Source organism: Haplochromis burtoni, unplaced genomic scaffold (assembly GCF_018398535.1).
Source record: "Haplochromis burtoni strain Fernald_Lab_line unplaced genomic scaffold, NCSU_Asbu1 Contig_823, whole genome shotgun sequence".
Lineage (NCBI taxonomy): Eukaryota > Metazoa > Chordata > Actinopteri > Cichliformes > Cichlidae > Haplochromis > Haplochromis burtoni.
Window position 1 is genome coordinate 129850 of NW_024583184.1, and position 19742 is coordinate 149591.

Sequence of the window (19742 nt, forward strand, 5' to 3'; positions counted from 1 at the left end):
AAATGAGTCACTTTTGCAGTGATAAATGTTGACAGTGGAGCACAAATGTGAACTCAAGCAGCAACTGTTTACTTGCACATCGTTTGCACAACAATACACAAAGCTATGATATTTATGGACGCTGCTTTTTGGATGTACTGCAGTTTTTCTAAACAAACTGACAGGTCTTCAGTGGGCAAGTGAGCTAATTAAAAAACAGAGACTGTTAAGTAGAGAAAGCTCCAGAAGCTTTAAACCTGCAATCATTGCAATATATAACACAACAGAGGAATCAAAAGATGCACATGAGGACACACACACACACACAGTAAAGATGCATTGCCTTAGGTGATGCGCTTCTGAAAACCGCACTGGCTTGTACAGCCAGAGGCCGATGGCCACAAAGTAAATTTCATGGTAAAGGAACAAAGCTTTTTGGGAAGACATCCAAACGCTGGGAAAATTCTATTATGCCTGTCATATTAAGCAAACTGTGTCACCACTGACAGAGGCTAGGTCACTTGCAATACCAAATCTCTCTCACTAACAGATGCACACACACACACACACACACACACACACACACACACACACACACACACACAGAACCATCATAAGATCATAAGTCATTAAGTTTAGGACTTTAGCTTTAAAAAAATATGTAGGTCCTTTATGGGTTATGGGATGGGTAAGAGGTGGAAGGATTTTTAAGTCTTAGTTTATCATTTGAGTCGCCTTTTTCTAAAACTCTGAGAAACAGTTGGGGCAGCTTTGAGACGTTTCTTAAGATGTTTTTGAGATGATCCTTGGTAATCAATCGAAAGCAAGTTACTTGTCAAGATTTTGCAACACATTTTTTCCTCGGCATCCCTGATTAAGGGGAATACACAAAAGAGTACAGTTATGTGAAAAAAAAAGTGTCCACAGCATTTTGTGCAATGCTGTGGAAAAAATAAGTACACCCCAACTGCTTTCACAGGAATTCGAATGGTTAGTAGCAAACAGGTGCTGCTAGTGTGAGAACCACTATAAAAGCAGAAGTTTTGGCAGTATTCAGCTGTATGCTAACACGATGCCATAATCTTTCCAAGTGTGGACATACATGCAAATTTGCCAAAAGGTCAGATCATGCAATGCTCAGAAAAATTGCAAACAACCGCAAAAGCTTGGTCTCAGACTGCAGGCCTCTGTTAGTGTGTTAAATGTTACAGTTACAGCACTATTAGAAAAAAACTGAACTAGTATGGCATGTTAGCAAGTGTTAACAGCAGAAAGCCTTTTAAAAATAACATGTTTAGATGCAACTTTGCATCTAAACAAACTACAAAGACTTCTAGAACACAAACCTTTGTACAGGTGAGACCAAAGGGAAGATGATTGGCCACATTTGAAGAAAACCGAGCACGAAATATTAGCACAAACATCTCACACCAACTATCAAGCCCAGTGGTGGAGGCGGGCTGATTTTGGCTTGTTTTGCAGTCGCAGGATGTGGGTACTTTGCATGTGAGGGGTCAACCATGAATTCTTTGGTATACCAAAATATTCTAGAGTCAAATCTGAGACTGTCTGTTGACAGCTAAAGCTTGGCCCAACTTGCATTTTGCACCAGACAATGATCCCAAGCACAGCACTGAATCTAACCCAGAATGCTTAAAAAAGAAACAAATGAAAGTTTTGCAATGAGCCAGTCAAAGTCCCTACCTCAAAATGACTGAAATGCTGTGATGGGAGCTTACAAATCCTGCAAACCTAAATTAACTGAAGCATATTGTAACAAATAGTGGGCCAAAATTCCTCCACAATAATGTGAGATACTGATAAAGTCATACAGAAAACAATTACTTCATGTTATTGCTGCTAAAGGAGGTTCTTCAAACTACTTCAAACTACAAGAGTCAATAAAGCCTTTATTTGTCACATGTAAGTTGCCCTGCAGCGAAGACAGCAGGGGAGACAGGTTGGAGACGGTAGCATTATGGAAAAACACTGAAATGTACAAAACAATAGGCAAGTCGAGGAGGGGAAAAAAAGAGACCTCTACTCATGCTGGGGTCCTATGGGAGGACAGCATGAGAACAGAAAACAAAACAAAAAAACAAAAGGGCAGGATTTAGTTTTCCAAAGTATAGCACAGTGCTGTGAAAACTTTCTTTTTCACATGAGGCCTTCTAAAGCAAAGCACAGGGAGCAGAAATCAGAAAACTGCCACTTAACTGAAACCGATCTCGACTGAGGATCTTCTTTTAAATCTAGGATTTAAAACAGACACTATGCTAAAACCTGGCTAAGATAGCCAGAATAGTAAGATATAAAGATTTAAAACTCAGTTTCTAATTTATTTTCTATCAAATAATAAAAGGTTTTTGTTGTGTTAATCATTTAAGCAACATTATTAGATCTATGTCTGTCGTTTATCACTACTGCATGACTACTGTATTGACAGCTACAAACAATATTATTAAATGTTATTCAATCCAATTGAAACCTTATGTGAGTGAAAACAATTGGGAGGAAATTGAATGAGTCACTCCATTTGCTGCCCGCATGCCACAGCGATGTTAATATATTCCAAATGTACTTCTCTCCCCACCAGTTTCTTACAGCTCACACATGACTGCGCACTCAATCTGCCACAGTCCTGGAGAGGACTGCTTTCCTCTACTGAGTGATGCTTTTCATTAAACTCTGCAGGAACCTTGTCGCCTGCCTGTCGGGCCAGTCTATATCCAGGTCATCAATAATGATTTCCACAATGCCAGTGCGTTGCTATTTGGTCATGTTTGAGGATCGTCTGTGTTGCTGAACCTCAGGGAATGTGGTTTGAAATGCTCGTCGTTTTAACACATCTTTCCACTGATCATTCTCACATGCTCACAGCAGTTTCATATCACAAAAATATCTGGCTTTGCATCTTATTATGTTTGATTGCTGAAGCAATGGCGACAGAGACCAGTTTTTGTCAGTATGAACATGGGGTAGTTATAGTTGCATATCCATAACCACACAATTGTTATAACAATTTGGTAACATTTATCTACTGCATGCAATCATATCAATCAGACTTCCAGATTTAAAGTTTCACTCTTGTGCATCATTCCAGCTTTTAGTTTTAAACACCAAGCTTTTAATTTTAATACCAAATATGATTCAACATTGCATTCAGACAGATGCCAGCTTATGCATGTAAATATGAAGTGCTCGTCTTAAATGAAAGTTAGCCATGGAGTTCCACAGGGCTCTATGCTGGTACCACTATTTTTTTGCATCATATATCCAGCTTCCCTTAGGCAACATTATTAGAAAATAATGCATAGATTTTCATTGCATTGATGACTATACCTAGTTGAAGCCAGATGACACAAGAAAATAGTTAAACTATTGGCATTTCTTGAAGACATAAAGACCCGGATGACCTGTAATTTCCTGCTTCTAAATTCAAGTAAAACTGAGGTTAATGGACTCAGCCCTAAAAATCTTGAAACCATGGATTTTGAACCAGGTACTTACTGAGATGGCACTCCAATCTTGGAGGTTCTTTTGCCCAAGATATATCTTTCAATGTGCACATTAAACGAATATGTATGACTGCTTTCTTTCATCTGGGCAGTACTGCTGAGAGTAGAAACATCCTTTCTCAGAGTGATGCTAAAAGCTAGTTCATGCATTATTACTTCTATCCCAAAAGTTGATTCTGTTCATCTGAACGTAGCGTTTTCAGTGGGGGAAACGTTCTGTCACTGATCCAAGTGACTTCTTCAGTCTCAGCTGACTGCATGTTTCCCCAACCTTACAAACAATACACTTGCATAATGACTGAAACTAGCTCGACTGATGAACAATGGGCCGTGAGGTCAATTTAGGGCCTCTGAGCAACAAGAATCCTCCAGGAGGCACAGAGCCAGATGCTCAATGAATGGGTGAAACAAACAAATTTCACCATTGATGTGCTAAAATCAAAAGAGGAGATTCTAGATGAGAATACTCTTCAAAAGGTGTTTGAATTCACTGAGAAGGCTCAACGAGGACAGCGTGAAAATTCTAAGACCAGGCAAAAAAAGAACTTTGACCTACTTGTTTTGCATTGGAAACATCAGCAAAATATGTACAGTGTCCTCAGTGGCCAGAAGAGGAACGGATTCCACACAAGTGGGACAAGTGGGTGAAAAATTTGTCTGACAGACAACTTACCCAAACAGTGAAAAACATCCTTGCAAAAGGGTTGAAATTTGCTGTGACGCCGAGACATATCCCGCTAGTCGAACTCATCATAGCACAACATTGCAGATGTGGAAGCAGAGCATCTGCAGAGAAAGCTTTAGCCTGTCTCAGCATTGCAAAGGATATGAAAAGTGGCAGGTTACCATTCTTAAACTGAGATTTCCAGCAGTAATGGGGGACAGTGAACAGTTGATGTGTACCGTAAACCAACGCATACAGATCCGATGTCTCTCATCATCCACTGGAGCACAAACAGGGTGTCATCAGGATGCTACAAGACAGATTGAACACCATCCCTACAGATACAGCAGCCAGGGAAGCAGAGGAACATCACATCAAGAAGGCGCTGAGTAAATGTGATTATCTCACCTGAACATTTGTCAAAACTGGGAAGGCACTTAAAGAAAGCTCCAGCCGATCCAGAAGAGAAGGACAACTGCTGCCTAAAAGAAAACCTGTAGTGATCCCGTATGTGTCAGGAGTTTCGGAACAGTTGCATTTTTGACGCAGTGTATTTTTTAAACCCCAAAATACACTGCGTCAAAAATTGGTCCACCCCAAGGATTGGGTCCCCCAACATGTGCCAGGAGGATTGCCATGATTTATACATCAGGGAAACCGAACAACCAGATGGCACAACACAGACAAGATACCTCGTCAGGCCAGGACTCTGCAGTCTATTTAAACCTACAGGCCAGTGGGCACTCTTCAGTGATGAGCATGTACACATCCTGGACAGGGAGGAACGCTGGTTTGAGTGGGGAGTCAAGGAGGCCATTTATGTGAAAAGAGGAAGACCATCTCTGAATCAAGGAGGGGGCCTAAGGGTACATCTTTCATCATCCTACAATGCTGTGATTGCAGCCACTCCCTGATTCTCTGTGAATGGTAATTGATCAGTGGTCATCAATCAGTTGTTCTTGATAAATGGTTATTACAACTTCCATATTAATGATCAAGAAACTGACCTCACATCCCTGTTCGTCAGTGGTGCTAGTTTCAGTCACTGTGCAAATGTACTGTTTATAAGGTTGGCGAAACCTGTAGTCAGCTGAGACCGAAGAAGTCACTTGGACGAGTCACATTTTTCCCATTAAAAACGCTACGTCCAGATGAACAGAATCAAGCTCACCTGGGTGTTTGAGCATGCCTGAAGACATACAAAGAAAGAGCATATTCTCCCATATTAACTTCTTTCTTTGGCTCCCTCATAAATACAGAATTTAATTTACATTTTTTCTCCTCACAGACAATGTTTTGAATAATTGGGCCCCATCGTTTTTTAAAGGCCTCATTGTTATTAACCTAATAGAGCACAGCACTCTCAGGCTGGAGGCTGACTTGTAGTATTTAAAAGTAATTCAGGAGACAGACTTCCTTTCTACTTTTAAGATGACTTAAATCTTTCCTTTTTTGATAATGCTAATAGTTAGGGCTTGACCAGGTTTCCCGAAGCACCTTTACTTGCTTTAATTAAATTGCTTTTAACCTTTAATACTGCTATAGGCTCAAGCTGCTGGGGAACCTCATGTGATACACTGACCATTTCTTCTCTATTTGCCTTCACTGAACCGTCTCTGGTGACAGCATGGGGAACGAGCAGAAGACACAATCACACACCTAAATCAGTGCAGAACAACATTACATGCTATTATACCGAGTATAATTTATTGCATCAACTGCACATCGCTGCCATCTTGTGGATGGGAGACTGTTTTTACATCATTTGTTTTCACATGAAGTTCTTAAACAAGCAAAGTTAGACCTTAAACCTGGTTTCCAGCTATAAAACCAAGGCCCCGCTGAATGCACTTTGTATTCTGTGTTTACTTCATTTTGTTGCATTTAATTATGGACACCCAGTTGCATTCAGTTTGTTTAGTGATTCATCCTCGAATTTATGTTTCCCAGACTTGGGACATGACTAAACAGGATATTGCATCAGCGTCATTTCACATTAACTGACCAATCCCGAACAGTACCACAGGCCATCATTTGGATTAAGACTTGGAACAAGAATACCTGATATTTAGGAATGATATAGCAGTCCGTCTGTCTCTCCGTGTTTCACGGCGGGGCCAGAGGGATGAACGGAGTGAGCTGAGTGGAAACTGTTGCTCAACTGTTGCTTCTTTTAAACTAAATTTATACTCCTCATAAAATGTTCCCAAAATGTTTTTGCCAAAGTTTTCTCATCACAAATCCAATAAAGTATTAAACAGAAAAGAAAAAAAAAAGAACATGTTGTTACATCATCGTAATGTTTTATTTACTCATGACAGCACAGTCTTTAATAAGGTCATCTGTGTACATTAGTGGTTTAAAAATTCAACACATAAACTGGTATAAAGCAGTCCCGGGGACTGGCTGACTAAAAATAGTTCACTTTCCCTTCTCCATCGGCTCTCCTCATCGGTGCACCTTCTCAGTTGTAGCACAGCCTATAAATCTCAGTCACAGTCTTACTAGCTAACAGCTAGTTCTTTCCTCTCGACTTCACCTGCCGCTTTTACAATACATCTGCTGCATTTCTCACATTCGTCGAGATAAAATAAATATCTCTCATGGCTCGCGCTCACTCTGCTGTGTGTAACATTCTTGTCTTTCACTATCCCGACTCCCTGCGTTACCCAGCTGCTGTTAGCTGCTGCATTATTCAAAGTATATTTTGCAGCTAAGGTGGCAGTGGGGTTCCTGTTTTTCACGGTATACAATGTATGAAAATTGACAGTGAGGGTTAGGGTTAACCCTAACCCTAACACTGTTTACTCATCCACACTACTGAAAGAAGCAGCACGACAGAGGATCTTCTTTCTTACTGAACTATCTGCCAGACTCGTCAGCTTCAGCCACACACACAAGCTATTATTTATTTTATCTATTTATTTCTAAAGAAGATTAGTTTTACTTATAACTTCTTTAGCATTTAAAAATATTTTTTACTTTCAATAAAGCCTTTGGTCAACCAAAGAAATAAAAAAAAATCTCTTTTATTACCTTTAAGGTTCCTTGTACCTGACTTTAACATCTGCGTAACACACTTTCCTGACACTGTCACTGTACCATGAAAGCCTCATACCGTGGTAACATCATGTGCTTGTTCAAAGCAGCAGGGCACTAAACCCATACACTGAACCCCTGCTTTATAATCCATGACAGAGACACTTTGGTCCAGGAGGGTCCGACACAGGCAGTTTATTACAACCTGATTGGTCTTTTTGACGCATGGTCCTCTTGCACTGAGATCTCTACTGGTCAAGAACACGCCAAGTCTCCATGTCGTTCGCATCTTGGCAGGGTGTCAGCAGCACTTTACTCTTACTCTAAGTACCTTTGGTTTTCTTCCACGTGTGCATCAAGTCGATGGGGTTACCTTTTGCTAGAGGAACGAACCTGGTGTCTCATCCAGCTTGTTGGAGCTAAAGAATGACAGCAGGTAGACGGATAAACAGATCAAGATGCTGTCTTTATGAAGTCTTTCAACAGGCCCCCAAACTTGTTTTCACTACTTACAGCGTGATTGTCCTGGTTGCCTGGGGTTACTGGCACTACTACCAAAAGAAGACTGGAAGTTATGGATGGTCTCTTGAAGAATCTGCCTCTCTCTACCCTGATGACAGACAACAGTGATCATTATGCATTAGGAACAGATTACAGAAAGATGCTGTAAATGTTCTTTAAAAGCAGCCATATCTGGTATGAATCCACTGTAACACTATATATGTTACATTCCCTCTATATGTCTCTTGTGGCTCAGGCAGTTTATTATTAAGACATAATGTTAGGATATACATTAGAAAGATACAGCACAAAATAGATTGCTGGAAGCAACTTTGAAATGCATAACCACGCTAAACCGAACGTACCTTTCCAGCATTGAGCTCTGATATGGCAGCCAAGATCTGTTGTCTGGGTCCGTCTGTTTTGATGCCCAGCTCCTTCAGGTCTCCATCGGTTAAAGTCAGGAATGCTTCCATATCCACCTAAAAGACAAGAAAAGAAAAGTGATGCATTTTTGGGCTTTAAGAGTGAAAATGTATGGTTAGAAGACTAAGAAAGAAAAGACGGAGTACCTCTTGTTCCTCAAATATAGGCTGGTATTTCTCAAGGGACAGTTTCTTCAAAATACTGGACAGCTCATCTGAAAAAGTGAAAAAAACTATAAGGGAAACTGATACCACTCATACTTATTTCACATCAAAGCACATGGTGTACATAAAAGAACACAATCCATGCATGATGATGATTTGGGTTAATGCTGAATAAAATGCGCCGACACCTTCATCTGTGATGGTTCCGCTGCTGGATCCTCCGCTGCTCTTGGAGCGTGGATGAGAAGAGGCTGAGGACAGAGAGTCTCCTGGCACGGGGGGAATCTTGGGTGTTGGGGAAGGAGACGGTGTGAGAGTGGGCGATGTGCTCTTGGAAGTCGAGGAATTCCCAGACTGAGGTCTCTTTTTCAACTCCATTTTCTACAAAGGAGGACAGTGAGAGTGGACGGTGGTATTTGTTCAGCTCTGGCTGTTTTTACACAGCTTTACAAGACATTAAGAGTTACTGTCAAAGAAAACCTGTGAAAGAAAGTTGAGACCTTTCTGGAATGGATGTCTGAGGCAACAAGGCTGGGATGGGTGTGAATGTCAGGAAGGCTGATGTCAGGCAGGGGTAAACCAGGTGCTGAAACTGGTGGTGGTAGTGGGGCTTGACTCGGCGTCTGGTTGTGCTGTTTTTCCGGAGGTTGGCTCTTTACCTCTATAAGGCCGGCTGCTCTTTTCCGTTGGGCTGCTATCTGGGAGAGCACGCTGTCTGCACTGCCCCCTGGTGTAAGGAGAAAGCAAGATTGCGATGTGTTTTGCAGCCCCTGTGTCATGCAATCACTTTTTGCTTTTAATGTTTTTACTTGCGAACCTGAACGGTTGTGGGAGTCCCGGTTGAGTCCCGCCACTCCATTTGAGCCTCCAGAGGAGTGGGGGGAGTGATAGTGACCAGAGTTGGAAGGAGAGGATGAAGATGGTCCCTTGGGGATACTGGGAAACTTAATGGACCTGCTGACCACACGGCTGATGGATGTCTGTCCCATAAAGGAGAGAGAAGGAGCGGCATAAGGACAAATTTCGCCTTCTCTGACCTGAACTAAAACCCTCTCTGTCTAACACCCAAAAGGACTCACAATATCTGAGTTTCCACTGCTGTTCAGCTTCCTCTGTGGTGGCATGGGCAGGCGGGGCACTTCGCTCTTGCCCTCCCTGAGGACGCGTGAGCGGTCCGAGTTCCACGGCTCAAAGTTGGAGGGTGGCAAGAAGGGAGGAATCACTGCTTTCAGCTTGTCATTTGGCAGCCGAGTCAAGGGGGCCCCGCTTCTCAACTAAATTAGACATACACATACTAAGAGTCACAAACACGTCTTAAAACTAAAAGAACCCTAATCCAGGATAGTGCTCCTACCATCGTGGTTATTAGAAAGTCGTCTTTCTCTGAGGATGCTCTGCAGTGACCTGCTGAAAGGAGAATACATCACATTTATACATTACTTTGCTCACATAAAGCTGGACATATGCTCAGCTACATTTACCCTAAACATCTCATGGACATGTGATGTCATTCATGGTTTTCAGGAAACTGACTCACCACCATCTTTGGTCTTCACTGCCCAGGCGGTGCTCATGTCATTCCCTGCTACAGCAGGAGTAGGTGCCACCGCCCCGTTGGAAACAGCAGCGGACTTCCTGTTCGCCTTCATCGTGGCATCCAGTGAACTCTCAGCATCGTCTGGAAATGGAGCCAGGCGATTGGCTGAAAGGCCATGCCTGAGAGTGTGAGTTAACTTGAGCCGACGGAAGCGGTTCGACATCCTACTCCACCAGGACTGGAAGAGGGTGGACACAAAGGAGCGTTATAACCAAAACTATTGTGATATCCTTGATAGAAAGCAACTTTGCAAATTACATTTTTACCTTAAGGCCTCCTTTGTCATCGGGCGGCACGGGGACATTGTTGAGGGACTGTCGACTCTTGGAGCGCGTCATTAAAGTTCTGGCGCGGTGTTTCGACTTATCTTTGTCTACCTGCATGCACACGGATGCTAACAGACGCACCAGCTCAGTGTCTGACAGAAAACACAGGGAAACAATTATGAGTATATGCAGTTAATAACTTGCAAAACGCGAGGGATTTAAGTCGACCTGTTTCATGATCGTTATCATAGATCATTCTACTGATTATTTTCTCTATTAATAGATGAATTGTTTGATTAGACAAACTGATAAACACCCATCACATTCAAACAGCTCGTTTCACACAGCTAATACTTCAAAAAACAACCTCCTCACTTACTGCTAAAACCAAAGTCCAGGGATGAGCTTTTCTAAAAGCAAATATAACTGAAAAAAGATTCAATTCTTTTTATTCCAATTTTGATTGGTTGATATTATGAAATCACTACGTGTGTCCTGTATCCTCATCTTAAGTACACTACTTTATTTAAAAGGTTTAAATAAGGGATTTCACAAATGGTGGATGCCTTTTGGTTGGTTGGTTTTTTTAGCTGATTATGAATGAATTATAGTCTTTAGCTGAGGTTTTCCCAAAGTGTTATTAGACGGAGCAATGACAGGAAGAACTACCTGGATCATTGAGCAGCATAACCAAATCAAACGCTGTGTATCCATTCTTAGCTCGGAGGTTGACATCAGCACCTTGATTCAACAAGTACTTGACAACGTCTTTATTGCTGAATGGAGGGCGGAGGAGAAAACAAAAGACAGTGTAAGAAATGATACTTGCTCTGTGTATGACTTTGGAAGTCAGACATCCTGATATTAAATATGGTATTGACTTTTTGTCACTCTGTAGTAGAAACCTGTTCTAATGTACATTCAAAATCAGCAGGACAGCAACAACAGTGTTTAACACCTGAGCCAAACTTCTTAACCTCAAATTGATCTAAATCATTCTAATAAAAAAGCAATTTTCTGGTTGAAACAAACCAGCAGCTTCTCCTCACCCGTGGTAGGTGGCCTGCATTAAAGCGGTCCACCCATGGACACCATCTTGTTTATCTATGTCGGCATTCTTCTCCACCATCAGCTGAACCACCTCTAACTGGCCGCTTACTGCTGCCATCATGAGAGGCGTAGCTCCCTCCTGATTGGACAAATTCACCTGAGCAGGATCCTCCTCCAGGATTTCTTTGACCAGCTGTGAATTTCCTGAGAAGAAAACATATTTACAGATGTGTAGAGGCATGTAAAGTCATTCGTTTCCCAAAAACTTTTCCTCCAGGTTTATCTGTTCGATTCAGCTTACCTAATTTCAGAGCGCTGAGCACATCTGGCCTTCTTCTCTCATCATCTGCGAAGAAACAAGTGAGAATGAGAAGAGGAAAGAGATCTGGAAAAAACACAGCCCCGCTCGGCCAGACTCCACATAGCTCAGCAAAAATCAGGCAGCGTGGGGGGCGGGGCTGGGGTGATAAGTACACAACTGTTACATGCTACAGAGTTCAACACACACATAAATCACATCAAATATAATTTATGTGCTAGACTGCTTAGAAAAAAAAGAAAAAAGGCAGAAAAGTAGAGCGGTGAAAGACGCATTCACTAGCAAGAACTAAAGCTCCAAATGTGATTTACCAGAATGTACTGCTAATGAAGATGACACGTTAATGAGAAGCAAAGAGCTAAGCCAGAGGCTGACGCTGTGGTTTGGGGAAGGCAGTGGCTTCGAATCCTGATAAATCCCTCTCAGTTCCCACAAACAGTTGCATAGGGCAGGTGGGCATTTGCAGCAGTAAACCAGCGATGTCTGAAAGGTGGGCCCACTCCTGAACTTCAGATAAGAGTAATAAGAACCTCACCAGAACTTGTACATCGTTAGAAACTAAAACTTGTAGTTTTCGCTAGCAAATCTGCCTGATTTGTCTTTTCACACTTTTCCTTGTTTGCATGCTGCAATTAAAACCTTTGAAATATACACTGCGTGTGGCTACGTTGGTAATGTGAGCTAAAAACCTGAACTACCTGTGAGAAGAGCCATGAAACAAAGAGGCTGAGCTCCTCTGGCGCCTCTCACGTTAATGTTAACTGAAGTGCATTCGCATCCTGCAGGGGGTCGGGAGTGGGGGATGGATTCTCTTGACGACATGGTGCTACCAAAATAAAATTCAAAAGCTTTCAAAGCACCACACACTCTCAGAAAACACTAAAAAGTTGAGTATTTACTTTATTTTGTCTTTTTGCAAAAACTTTTTGCACTATTACGTCACTCTGCTATTCTCTGATAATAACATAAAACATAAAAACATTCAACTGACTCCTTCATTATACTATACAGTGAAGTGTATTAACACAAGGCCTACTGTGGAAACCACTATTTCCTTTATATGTTCTTTTTATGTTCTATACTGAAGATACATGTGAAGTTGAAGTTCTATACTGATGTTATCCATGTTATTTGTGTCTGCTTTGGCTGATTTAATTTTAGTATTAATAATAATAATAATAAACCCCAACAATCAGATGACCCACTATGAAAACCACTTGGCAACGGTGGAGAGGAAAAAACTCCCTTCTAACAGGAAGAAACCTTCAACAGAACCAGGAGGGGCAGTCATGCTGCGACCGCTAAGGGGTGAGGGAAGGAAGACAGGACAGCCAGTATTTGTTCTTTTTAGGAAACATGTAACAATGTGTGTGCAGGCTCAGCCGCTCAGCTCCTTCAGTTTGCTTCTAAAGTTTTTCAGACTGGAAGATGTAAATAAGTAAATTTTTATTTATATAACACCTTTCAAGATAAAATCACAAAGTGCTTCAAGCTAAAACATAAGAACAAAAATCAACCAAAAGCAAGTTTAAAAAGATGAGTTTTTAACTGTTCTTTTACAAGGGCGTGTATAATATGCGATGGCACTACTGTACTTTATCATCAGGCCAAGACAGCAAAGTCTGAATGAGTAACTGAGGGAAGGCCGTACCTGTCTGTGGTCTGACAGTAGTGATGGAGTCCAAATAAGCCTTGATGTCTCTCTGTTTCAGCTGCATGGCCAGTTCAAAGGCTGTCTTGGACAGAACGTTGATTCGGTCTGGGTCAGCTCCGCGTTCCACCAGCTGCTGAGCCACAGCCACCTTTGCAAAACACACACACACAGCTTTAATCACCAGGTCCTACAGAAAATTAGCCCAGGTCCATTTTAAACAATTTATAAAAACCCATTAATAAATGCCACCAACATACCCACAATGTGCTAAATATATATATCTTTTTTTATCCATCCAACCGTCAATGTTTTAAACCCTACCTTCCCACTTAGAGTGGACAGCATCAGTGGTCCCCATCCAGTGGTCTTCTGAGAGAACTTTACATCAGAGCCCCACTCCAGCAGCAGGCACACAACGGCCTCATGACCGTGCTGAGACGCCACCATCAACGCTGTGATGTCCATGAATTCTCTGCCACCTCCTCCTCCCAGACAGCCTTCACCGGGTCCAAAACTGGCTCCGCTGTGAAAAAAACCCCAAAACACAAAACAGTGGAGGATGTTAGTTAGATATCACACTGGGCTACAAATTTACTTGAAAAAGAGAAAAAACCTGCAGCTGTTGTTATTGTTGCCATTGGAGACCGCCTCTGCAGCAACAGCCAGGTGATCAAAGTCATCCACGTACGCACCGCTCTCCAGAAGCAGCTTGACTACATGAGTGTGTCCCCCGCGAGCCGCCATGGTCAGGACGCTTGCTCCAAGCCTGTTGCGCCCATTGATCTCTGCCCCGTTCTCCAAAAGAATGTGGGCGACAGTCAAGTGGCCAAACCTGGGAGGAGAAATAGGACAGAGGAAGAACTTTGCATGTAGAAGTTGTTCTAGGTGAATTAGGATGCTCTTTTTAAGCCAGCTATCACAGGCTCCAAAAGAGATGCCAGTGCACTTTAAGCAAGGACTGTGTAGAAAACTACAGGTATGTTCAAAATTAGAAAAAGAAAATGGATAAAAGTGAACAGTAATTTGCTACAAAGCACTTGAATTTTCTCTATAAATAAGGTTGAAGGCTCATTGAAATCTCTAGATAACAATGGTATTACTTTATAATACGGCCTGCACATAAGGGCATAAATTAAGGTTTTGTTTCTTTTAAGATCAATTTAGCTAGGCTTGGCTCCATCATTATAAATTCTCACTGGCCTGCAAATTTTGATGATATCTTTGTTTCCTGTAAAAACCTGACTTGTTACCCCGTTATTATAATGTGCCTTCTTGTAATTAACTGTTGGTAAAATATAATTACATTTGAATTTCAAGTAAAATCATTTAAATACAATTTAACTACAGTGGAATTTGTCGCTGGCTGTATTATAAAGTGTTACCCACGAAACTCCACTAAGTTCCGCAAATGTTAAACCCCCGAGCGGCCTGTGATATTAAAGGAAACAAGACTAAACACAATCTGCTCCCTCTCATGTCACTAAAATGTGTGTTTTTATGCGACGAATTGGGGAGGGGCATCGGAAGATTCCTGCCCTTTAATATTAATTACTTTATGATTAACAACACACGGTGGCAAATAAAAAAGGCACATTTTTAGAAGGAGTATGGTGCCACCCTCTTACATGAGCTACATGAGTTACATGAGCTCCAGCAAGCTGCCCCACCTCGCAGCCTGCATCAGTGGGGTCCAGCCGTAGTTGTTGCGACTGTCCACTGAGGCCCCCTTTCTCAGCAAGAACCGGACCAGGTTCTCGTGTCCGCTGGCCGAGGCGAACTGCAGGCCGGTGTTTCCCTCTTCGTCGGTGCAGTCCACAGGTATCAGAGACAACATGTCCGCAGCGTCACACTCCGAACCCGCTTCTGACCGCAGCCTGCTCTGCCGCCCGGACTCCTTCGGGGCTCCGGGCTCCAGGATGCTCCGGGCCGTTTCATAGTCCCCCTCATCGCAGGCACGTAGAAGTAGCCGCGAATTCACGGGGACCCCGAAATTCATGTCTTTATTCGCCGCGCTGTTTCGTCTCTATTCAGTTTCCAGTTGTTTTATCGACGCTAACTGTGAAAAAGTTCTCCTCTGTCACTTGGCGGCGGCCTGTGTTTGGAAATCATGACGCACAGCAAAATGAAGTTCAGATTTGTTGTTAATGTTCTTCCTTTCAAACAATACGCCAAGGAGCTCCTCTCCAGTCTCTACATTTAGTCTAATGTTCTTCACAAAACAACTTTGTGGCCATCAGCCGGCGATGCCCGGTTCCGTTACTTGTTTAGGAATCTGACCACGGTGAAGTTAGTGGCTACACGGCGCAACTTCTGCTTTTCAAAACAAAAGCATACTCAGGTACCATCAGCTTTTAGGGTACTTTGGTCAAACCCACTTATAGCTCGGCTGCGTAGTATATTTCATTACATTGTGTTTGTATATCCTCACTCCACATTCGTATATGACTAGTGTCCGATACATTATTAGCCAAGATAATATTTTAAAATATACAGTGTCACAAACCTTAATATATACTTTGTGACACAAAGCAAATGACACATCTTATAATTTAAAAATGTAAATATCAAAAGGGTAGTGTTCCACAGAATAGTATTGATATTGATATTATTCACTCAGCTATCACCATCTTTCTTAACTTTTTGTTCGCGTCAACATAATTGTTGCAAACAATGATTGTATTATTCTGAAACGTTTTTTTTTTACCGGAAGTGTTCTCTGGTTTTTATGTCTCTGTTTGCTGTTGTTGTCTGAGGTTTCTGCGTTACATACTTAGAGGTTATTTAGTTGTTGTAGATATACAGAGGTTAACAGTGCTAAAAACACGAGGTTTCTGGTTTATTTTTAATGTTGTCATGATTGTTATTGTTATTTATGTCCTGAAAACGCACAGCTGATCAGATGTGCGAAAAACGTGTTTCCACTGCCCTCCAGTGGTGGAAAAATGCAACAATTCACTTTATTCCTTTTTTTTTTTTTTTTTTTTACAAACCACAGACACCAAATAGCAGTATTCACAGTGAGCATTATTATTTGCACAATATACACAAATATAGTTTTAATGTAAACTTTGAAATAAGGTTTACTTTAAATAAATAAATATATTTGAAAAAATATTTTTAAAAATCTGGGAGATTTTTTTTCTCTCAGTAGAAAAAACAAGCTTAATGAAAAAATCTTTGTTTGTTGCAGGATTCGATTTGTTTTCATAGCTTGTTTTCACAGCCAGTACAGTCAGAGCAAGCAAACAAACAAAAACACAAAAACAAAAAGGAAATGATTTTAAATTTATCTAATTAAATTACATATACAATTTGTACATTGTAAAACGTCAGAATTAATGGAATCTGGTCAAATGAAATTTACTTGATTGGCATATATTTAGTTTATACCAAGTATATTTTCCGTGATGATTGCTAATTTAAATAAATAAATCTTTGATTTCATATATTTCATTTACATTTTACTCAAAATTCTTGCTTCATGTTTACTGGTGTGCCCTGGGGGTTGGAATAACAGTTTCTTTTCTTTAATATGACGATAGGGGCTTCTCAGTGTCAACTTTATATTTCAATTTTGTGGGATATATTTTGCGGAAATTTGTGTAATTAAACCATTTATATCATTAGAACTATTTTGTAAAATATTGTATTATTTAATATTGATACTTTAACTTGCTGTAACCTTTTAATTTCCTCTGGGATTAAAAAATATTCAGATTTTGATTCTTGCTTCTAAATGCACATTTTGGAATGAAGAATTTACCATAGAATACGAGTAACAACACAACAACTACTGTAACAAATTTGTGGCATTATCAGTTTTTATAAATCACTATTACTGGAATAATAGTAAAGGTAACAGTTGCAGTCTTATCTAAAACGCACATACGTGATCACACTGCAATTTCAAACTCACGTTAATAGATGTCGCTATTAGTTACGGAGCTGCTTGAAACACCAACGAAGAAGTAGAAGACTTCCGGATGAGCAGTACATATGAGGAAACTGGCCCGTGCTCGGTCTTTTCACCGAGAGCTAACCACGTTGGTGGCGTGCTTTCCTGGCTCACCGCTGTTCGCTTGAATTTTTTTCCGAATAAGTCGGTCAGGAATATTCACAATGGTATGTGCTGTTTGATTAGGTCAACCAACAACTTGTATGCAGCTGGTTTTTGCTAATTGCTTGATAATTTGTAGAGTAATTTGAACTCAAGAGTTCTACGGAGTGTCGCTGCTAATGCCGACAGCTAATGGCGCTCGCAGCCCCTTCATAAACACCGTCCAAACGGACTGTAGATAGTTACTAACGTTAGCAAGCTGTAGATTCATGCGGCTGTGGATGTTAAATGCACAGTTAACGTTTCGGCGCATTTCTAAGCGAGGCAGAAGACTCGCTTATATAAAGTTCAAGCTTCCTCTTGACTCGCGCGTTTTGTGGGGGCCGGTTGTTGCTGAAAGTAAATCATCTGGGTGTCGTTATTCATCGGGGTGTCCCAAATTAGTTCTCTGCCGCTGCGTTCAGGTGCTTTTGCCCGGGCTTCCGAATCAGTGTAAAAGGAATCAAACCTAAACTAGTTCGCTGCGCGTGTTCTTGAGATCTCCCCCTTTTTAAAAAAAAAAAAAAAAAAATACATCGTCCTGCAATATCAAGGATGGGTCTGAGTAACTGCTTTTTCCTCCTCACATCCAGGCTTTTAAGGACACCGGCAAGGCACCAGTTGACACTGAGGTTGCCATCCACCGCATCCGCATCACCCTCACCAGCCGCAACGTCAAATCTCTGGAGAAGGGTAATTAAGCTCAGATTTAGTTAATGTTGTGAGTTTAACCTGACCTGAGCTATGAGGACAAAAAATTTGACTGATAAACCCTGATTTATGTATACGCTATTCTGAGCCATGGCTTGGAAAGCAAATCAAGGCAAAGTGATGACTGGCCGTGTTTTCAAGTTTTGTGTGTTTCTGCTCTGCAGTCTGCGCAGACCTGATCCGTGGGGCTAAGGAAAAGAACCTGAAGGTGAAGGGACCTGTCCGCATGCCAACCAAGGTACTGAAGACCATGGCTAAGAACTCTTATCGTATCCTGAATGCTTGATCATTTTATTAAAGTAAAATGCATTTCTCTTCCTCCCTCCAGACTCTGCGCATCACCACCAGAAAGACTCCCTGTGGTGAAGGGTCCAAAACCTGGGATCGCTTCCAGATGAGGATCCATAAGCGCCTGATTGATCTGCACAGCCCATCTGAAATTGTCAAGCAGATCACCTCCATCAGCATCGAACCTGGTGTAGAGGTCGAAGTCACTATCGCTGATGCATAAATGACCCAGATTTTTCAATAAAGCAATGAATGAGGAAACTATGACGTGGTGGTGTTTGGGTTTGTGATGGTGGGAAACCTCAAACGGGCCAAGTTTGCGATGAGTGTCTAGATGTTAATTGTAAACTTAAGCAAAATCTGCCTACAGGTACAAATAAAGGAACCTGAAAAAGCAGTCTTAGACGCTCACTGACTGGCTGTAGTTTTCAAAAGCAATAGATATAAATTTGCCTTTTATTAATATGTCTTAAAGGAAAGAAAGTGCCAAAGGTTTTACTAAGTTAAAATGAGTGTAAACATTTGTCAGTTGAAGGATTATTAGGGAAACCTTGAACTAAGGGGGCTAGTGAAATGTGACAACTGTAAACCAGAGTTGGATGTCTCGAGACTGGTCTTCACTTTTATGTGGTCTTGGTCTTGCTTTCTCAGATCGACAAAGTGTTCGGGAGATTTGGAGTCAACCATGGGGGGTGGCTTACTGGGCTTAAGCCCGGGTCATTTTTTCAGAATCCCGGGGTCTTTTGGAGTGTAATTTGTTTCATAGTAAGATGCCTGACTGACAACTGTATAAAACAAAAACTACACACCATATTCCAAGCACATAGCGCACAGTACTAAATTCCCTTTAATTTTGGTATGATCCGAGCTCAGGCACTAGTAGACTGAGAAATATCTTTTGAATTAGTTAAATGTCAGAATAAAAAGAGGGAGCTGTCTATTTTAATCACTTTCATCAAATTTAGGAGTACATGTACACTAAGTTTATTGTTAATTAATAAGAAACTCCAGACGATTCCATTCTGAGCTGAAGAAGCTTCTGACAGGTTAGTAGAGTCCATGTGAGTAAACTGGTGGCACAGCTGTGGATGCATATAAGGCAAAACACAGAGCCTGTTTCTTTAACATGGGAAAATCAAGAGATGTCAACCAAAACACCAGGAAAAGAATTGTGGAGCTCCATAAGTGTGGCTCAATTTTGAATACAATTTGGTGCCATTTACAATTAAGAAATACAGGTAGTTTCTCTTAAATTTAACAAATGTTTTTATATTTATTAATCTAAAAAAAAATAAACATTTAGTCTGATTCGATGTTACAATAAAAACGTGTTTGTGTTTTTATCTGAAGAGTGTGTAAATGTCTGGTTTCAACTGTGTATTTGATGATGTTGGTGTTTGGCTTGATTGTCAGCACAAAGAGGGAGAGAGAGGAGCAGAGAGGGAGAGAGAGGAGCAGAGAGGACAGAAC

General features: G+C 41.2%; 2 protein-coding genes and 1 non-coding gene across 4 annotated transcripts; 2 read left to right on the plus strand and 1 right to left on the minus strand.

Moving 5' to 3' along the window:
* Positions 1 to 6447: 6447 nt before the first annotated feature.
* On the minus strand, positions 6448 to 15475 carry LOC102295152 (ankyrin repeat and SAM domain-containing protein 6). 2 transcript variants are annotated; one of them, XM_014330458.2, is made up of 18 exons: positions 14845 to 15475; positions 13791 to 14009; positions 13499 to 13700; positions 13175 to 13325; positions 11506 to 11550; positions 11204 to 11408; positions 10824 to 10930; positions 10155 to 10306; positions 9829 to 10066; positions 9646 to 9695; positions 9371 to 9565; positions 9109 to 9271; positions 8792 to 9018; positions 8480 to 8672; positions 8274 to 8341; positions 8067 to 8183; positions 7714 to 7810; positions 6448 to 7619 (listed from the first exon to the last, which is right to left on the minus strand). In XM_014330458.2, exons 1-18 carry the CDS (start codon positions 15171 to 15173, stop codon positions 7570 to 7572), a joined length of 2808 nt encoding a protein of 935 aa, XP_014185944.1. In that variant the 5' UTR covers positions 15174 to 15475; the 3' UTR covers positions 6448 to 7569. The 2 variants fall into 2 exon arrangements, with proteins under 2 accessions (XP_014185944.1, XP_005950715.1); XM_005950653.3 differs by having other exon boundaries at positions 9646 to 9698.
* Positions 15476 to 17141: 1666 nt separating this feature from the next.
* On the plus strand, positions 17142 to 18536 carry rps20 (ribosomal protein S20). Its single transcript, XM_005950652.3, has 4 exons — positions 17142 to 17299; positions 17867 to 17966; positions 18149 to 18222; positions 18313 to 18536. The coding sequence occupies exons 1-4, from the start codon at positions 17297 to 17299 to the stop codon at positions 18493 to 18495; spliced, it is 360 nt and encodes a 119-aa protein (XP_005950714.1). The 5' UTR covers positions 17142 to 17296; the 3' UTR covers positions 18496 to 18536.
* On the plus strand, positions 18012 to 18078 carry LOC121812781. Its single transcript, XR_006053324.1, has one exon. It is a non-coding gene; the product is annotated as a small nucleolar RNA U54 (small nucleolar RNA).
* Positions 18537 to 19742: the final 1206 nt, after the last annotated feature.

What these genes read in the sequence shown, in the direction of transcription:
- LOC102295152 (XM_005950653.3), bottom strand. Translation starts at nt 15,173, where the DNA reads ATGAATTTCGGGGTCCCCGTGAATTCGCGGCTACTTCTACGTGCCTGC. An exon ending in ATGCAGGCCACCTACCACGG is followed by an intron (nt 10,931 to 11,203) that starts GTGAGGAGAAGC and finishes CCCTCCATTCAG; the next exon opens with CAATAAAGACGTTGTCAAGT. An exon ending in ACTTTCTAATAACCACGATG is followed by an intron (nt 9,566 to 9,645) that starts GTAGGAGCACTA and finishes TGTCTAATTTAG; the next exon opens with TTGAGAAGCGGGGCCCCCTT.
- rps20 (XM_005950652.3), top strand. An exon ending in CGTCAAATCTCTGGAGAAGG is followed by an intron (nt 17,967 to 18,148) that starts GTAATTAAGCTC and finishes TCTGCTCTGCAG; the next exon opens with TCTGCGCAGACCTGATCCGT. An exon ending in CTGTCCGCATGCCAACCAAG is followed by an intron (nt 18,223 to 18,312) that starts GTACTGAAGACC and finishes TCCTCCCTCCAG; the next exon opens with ACTCTGCGCATCACCACCAG.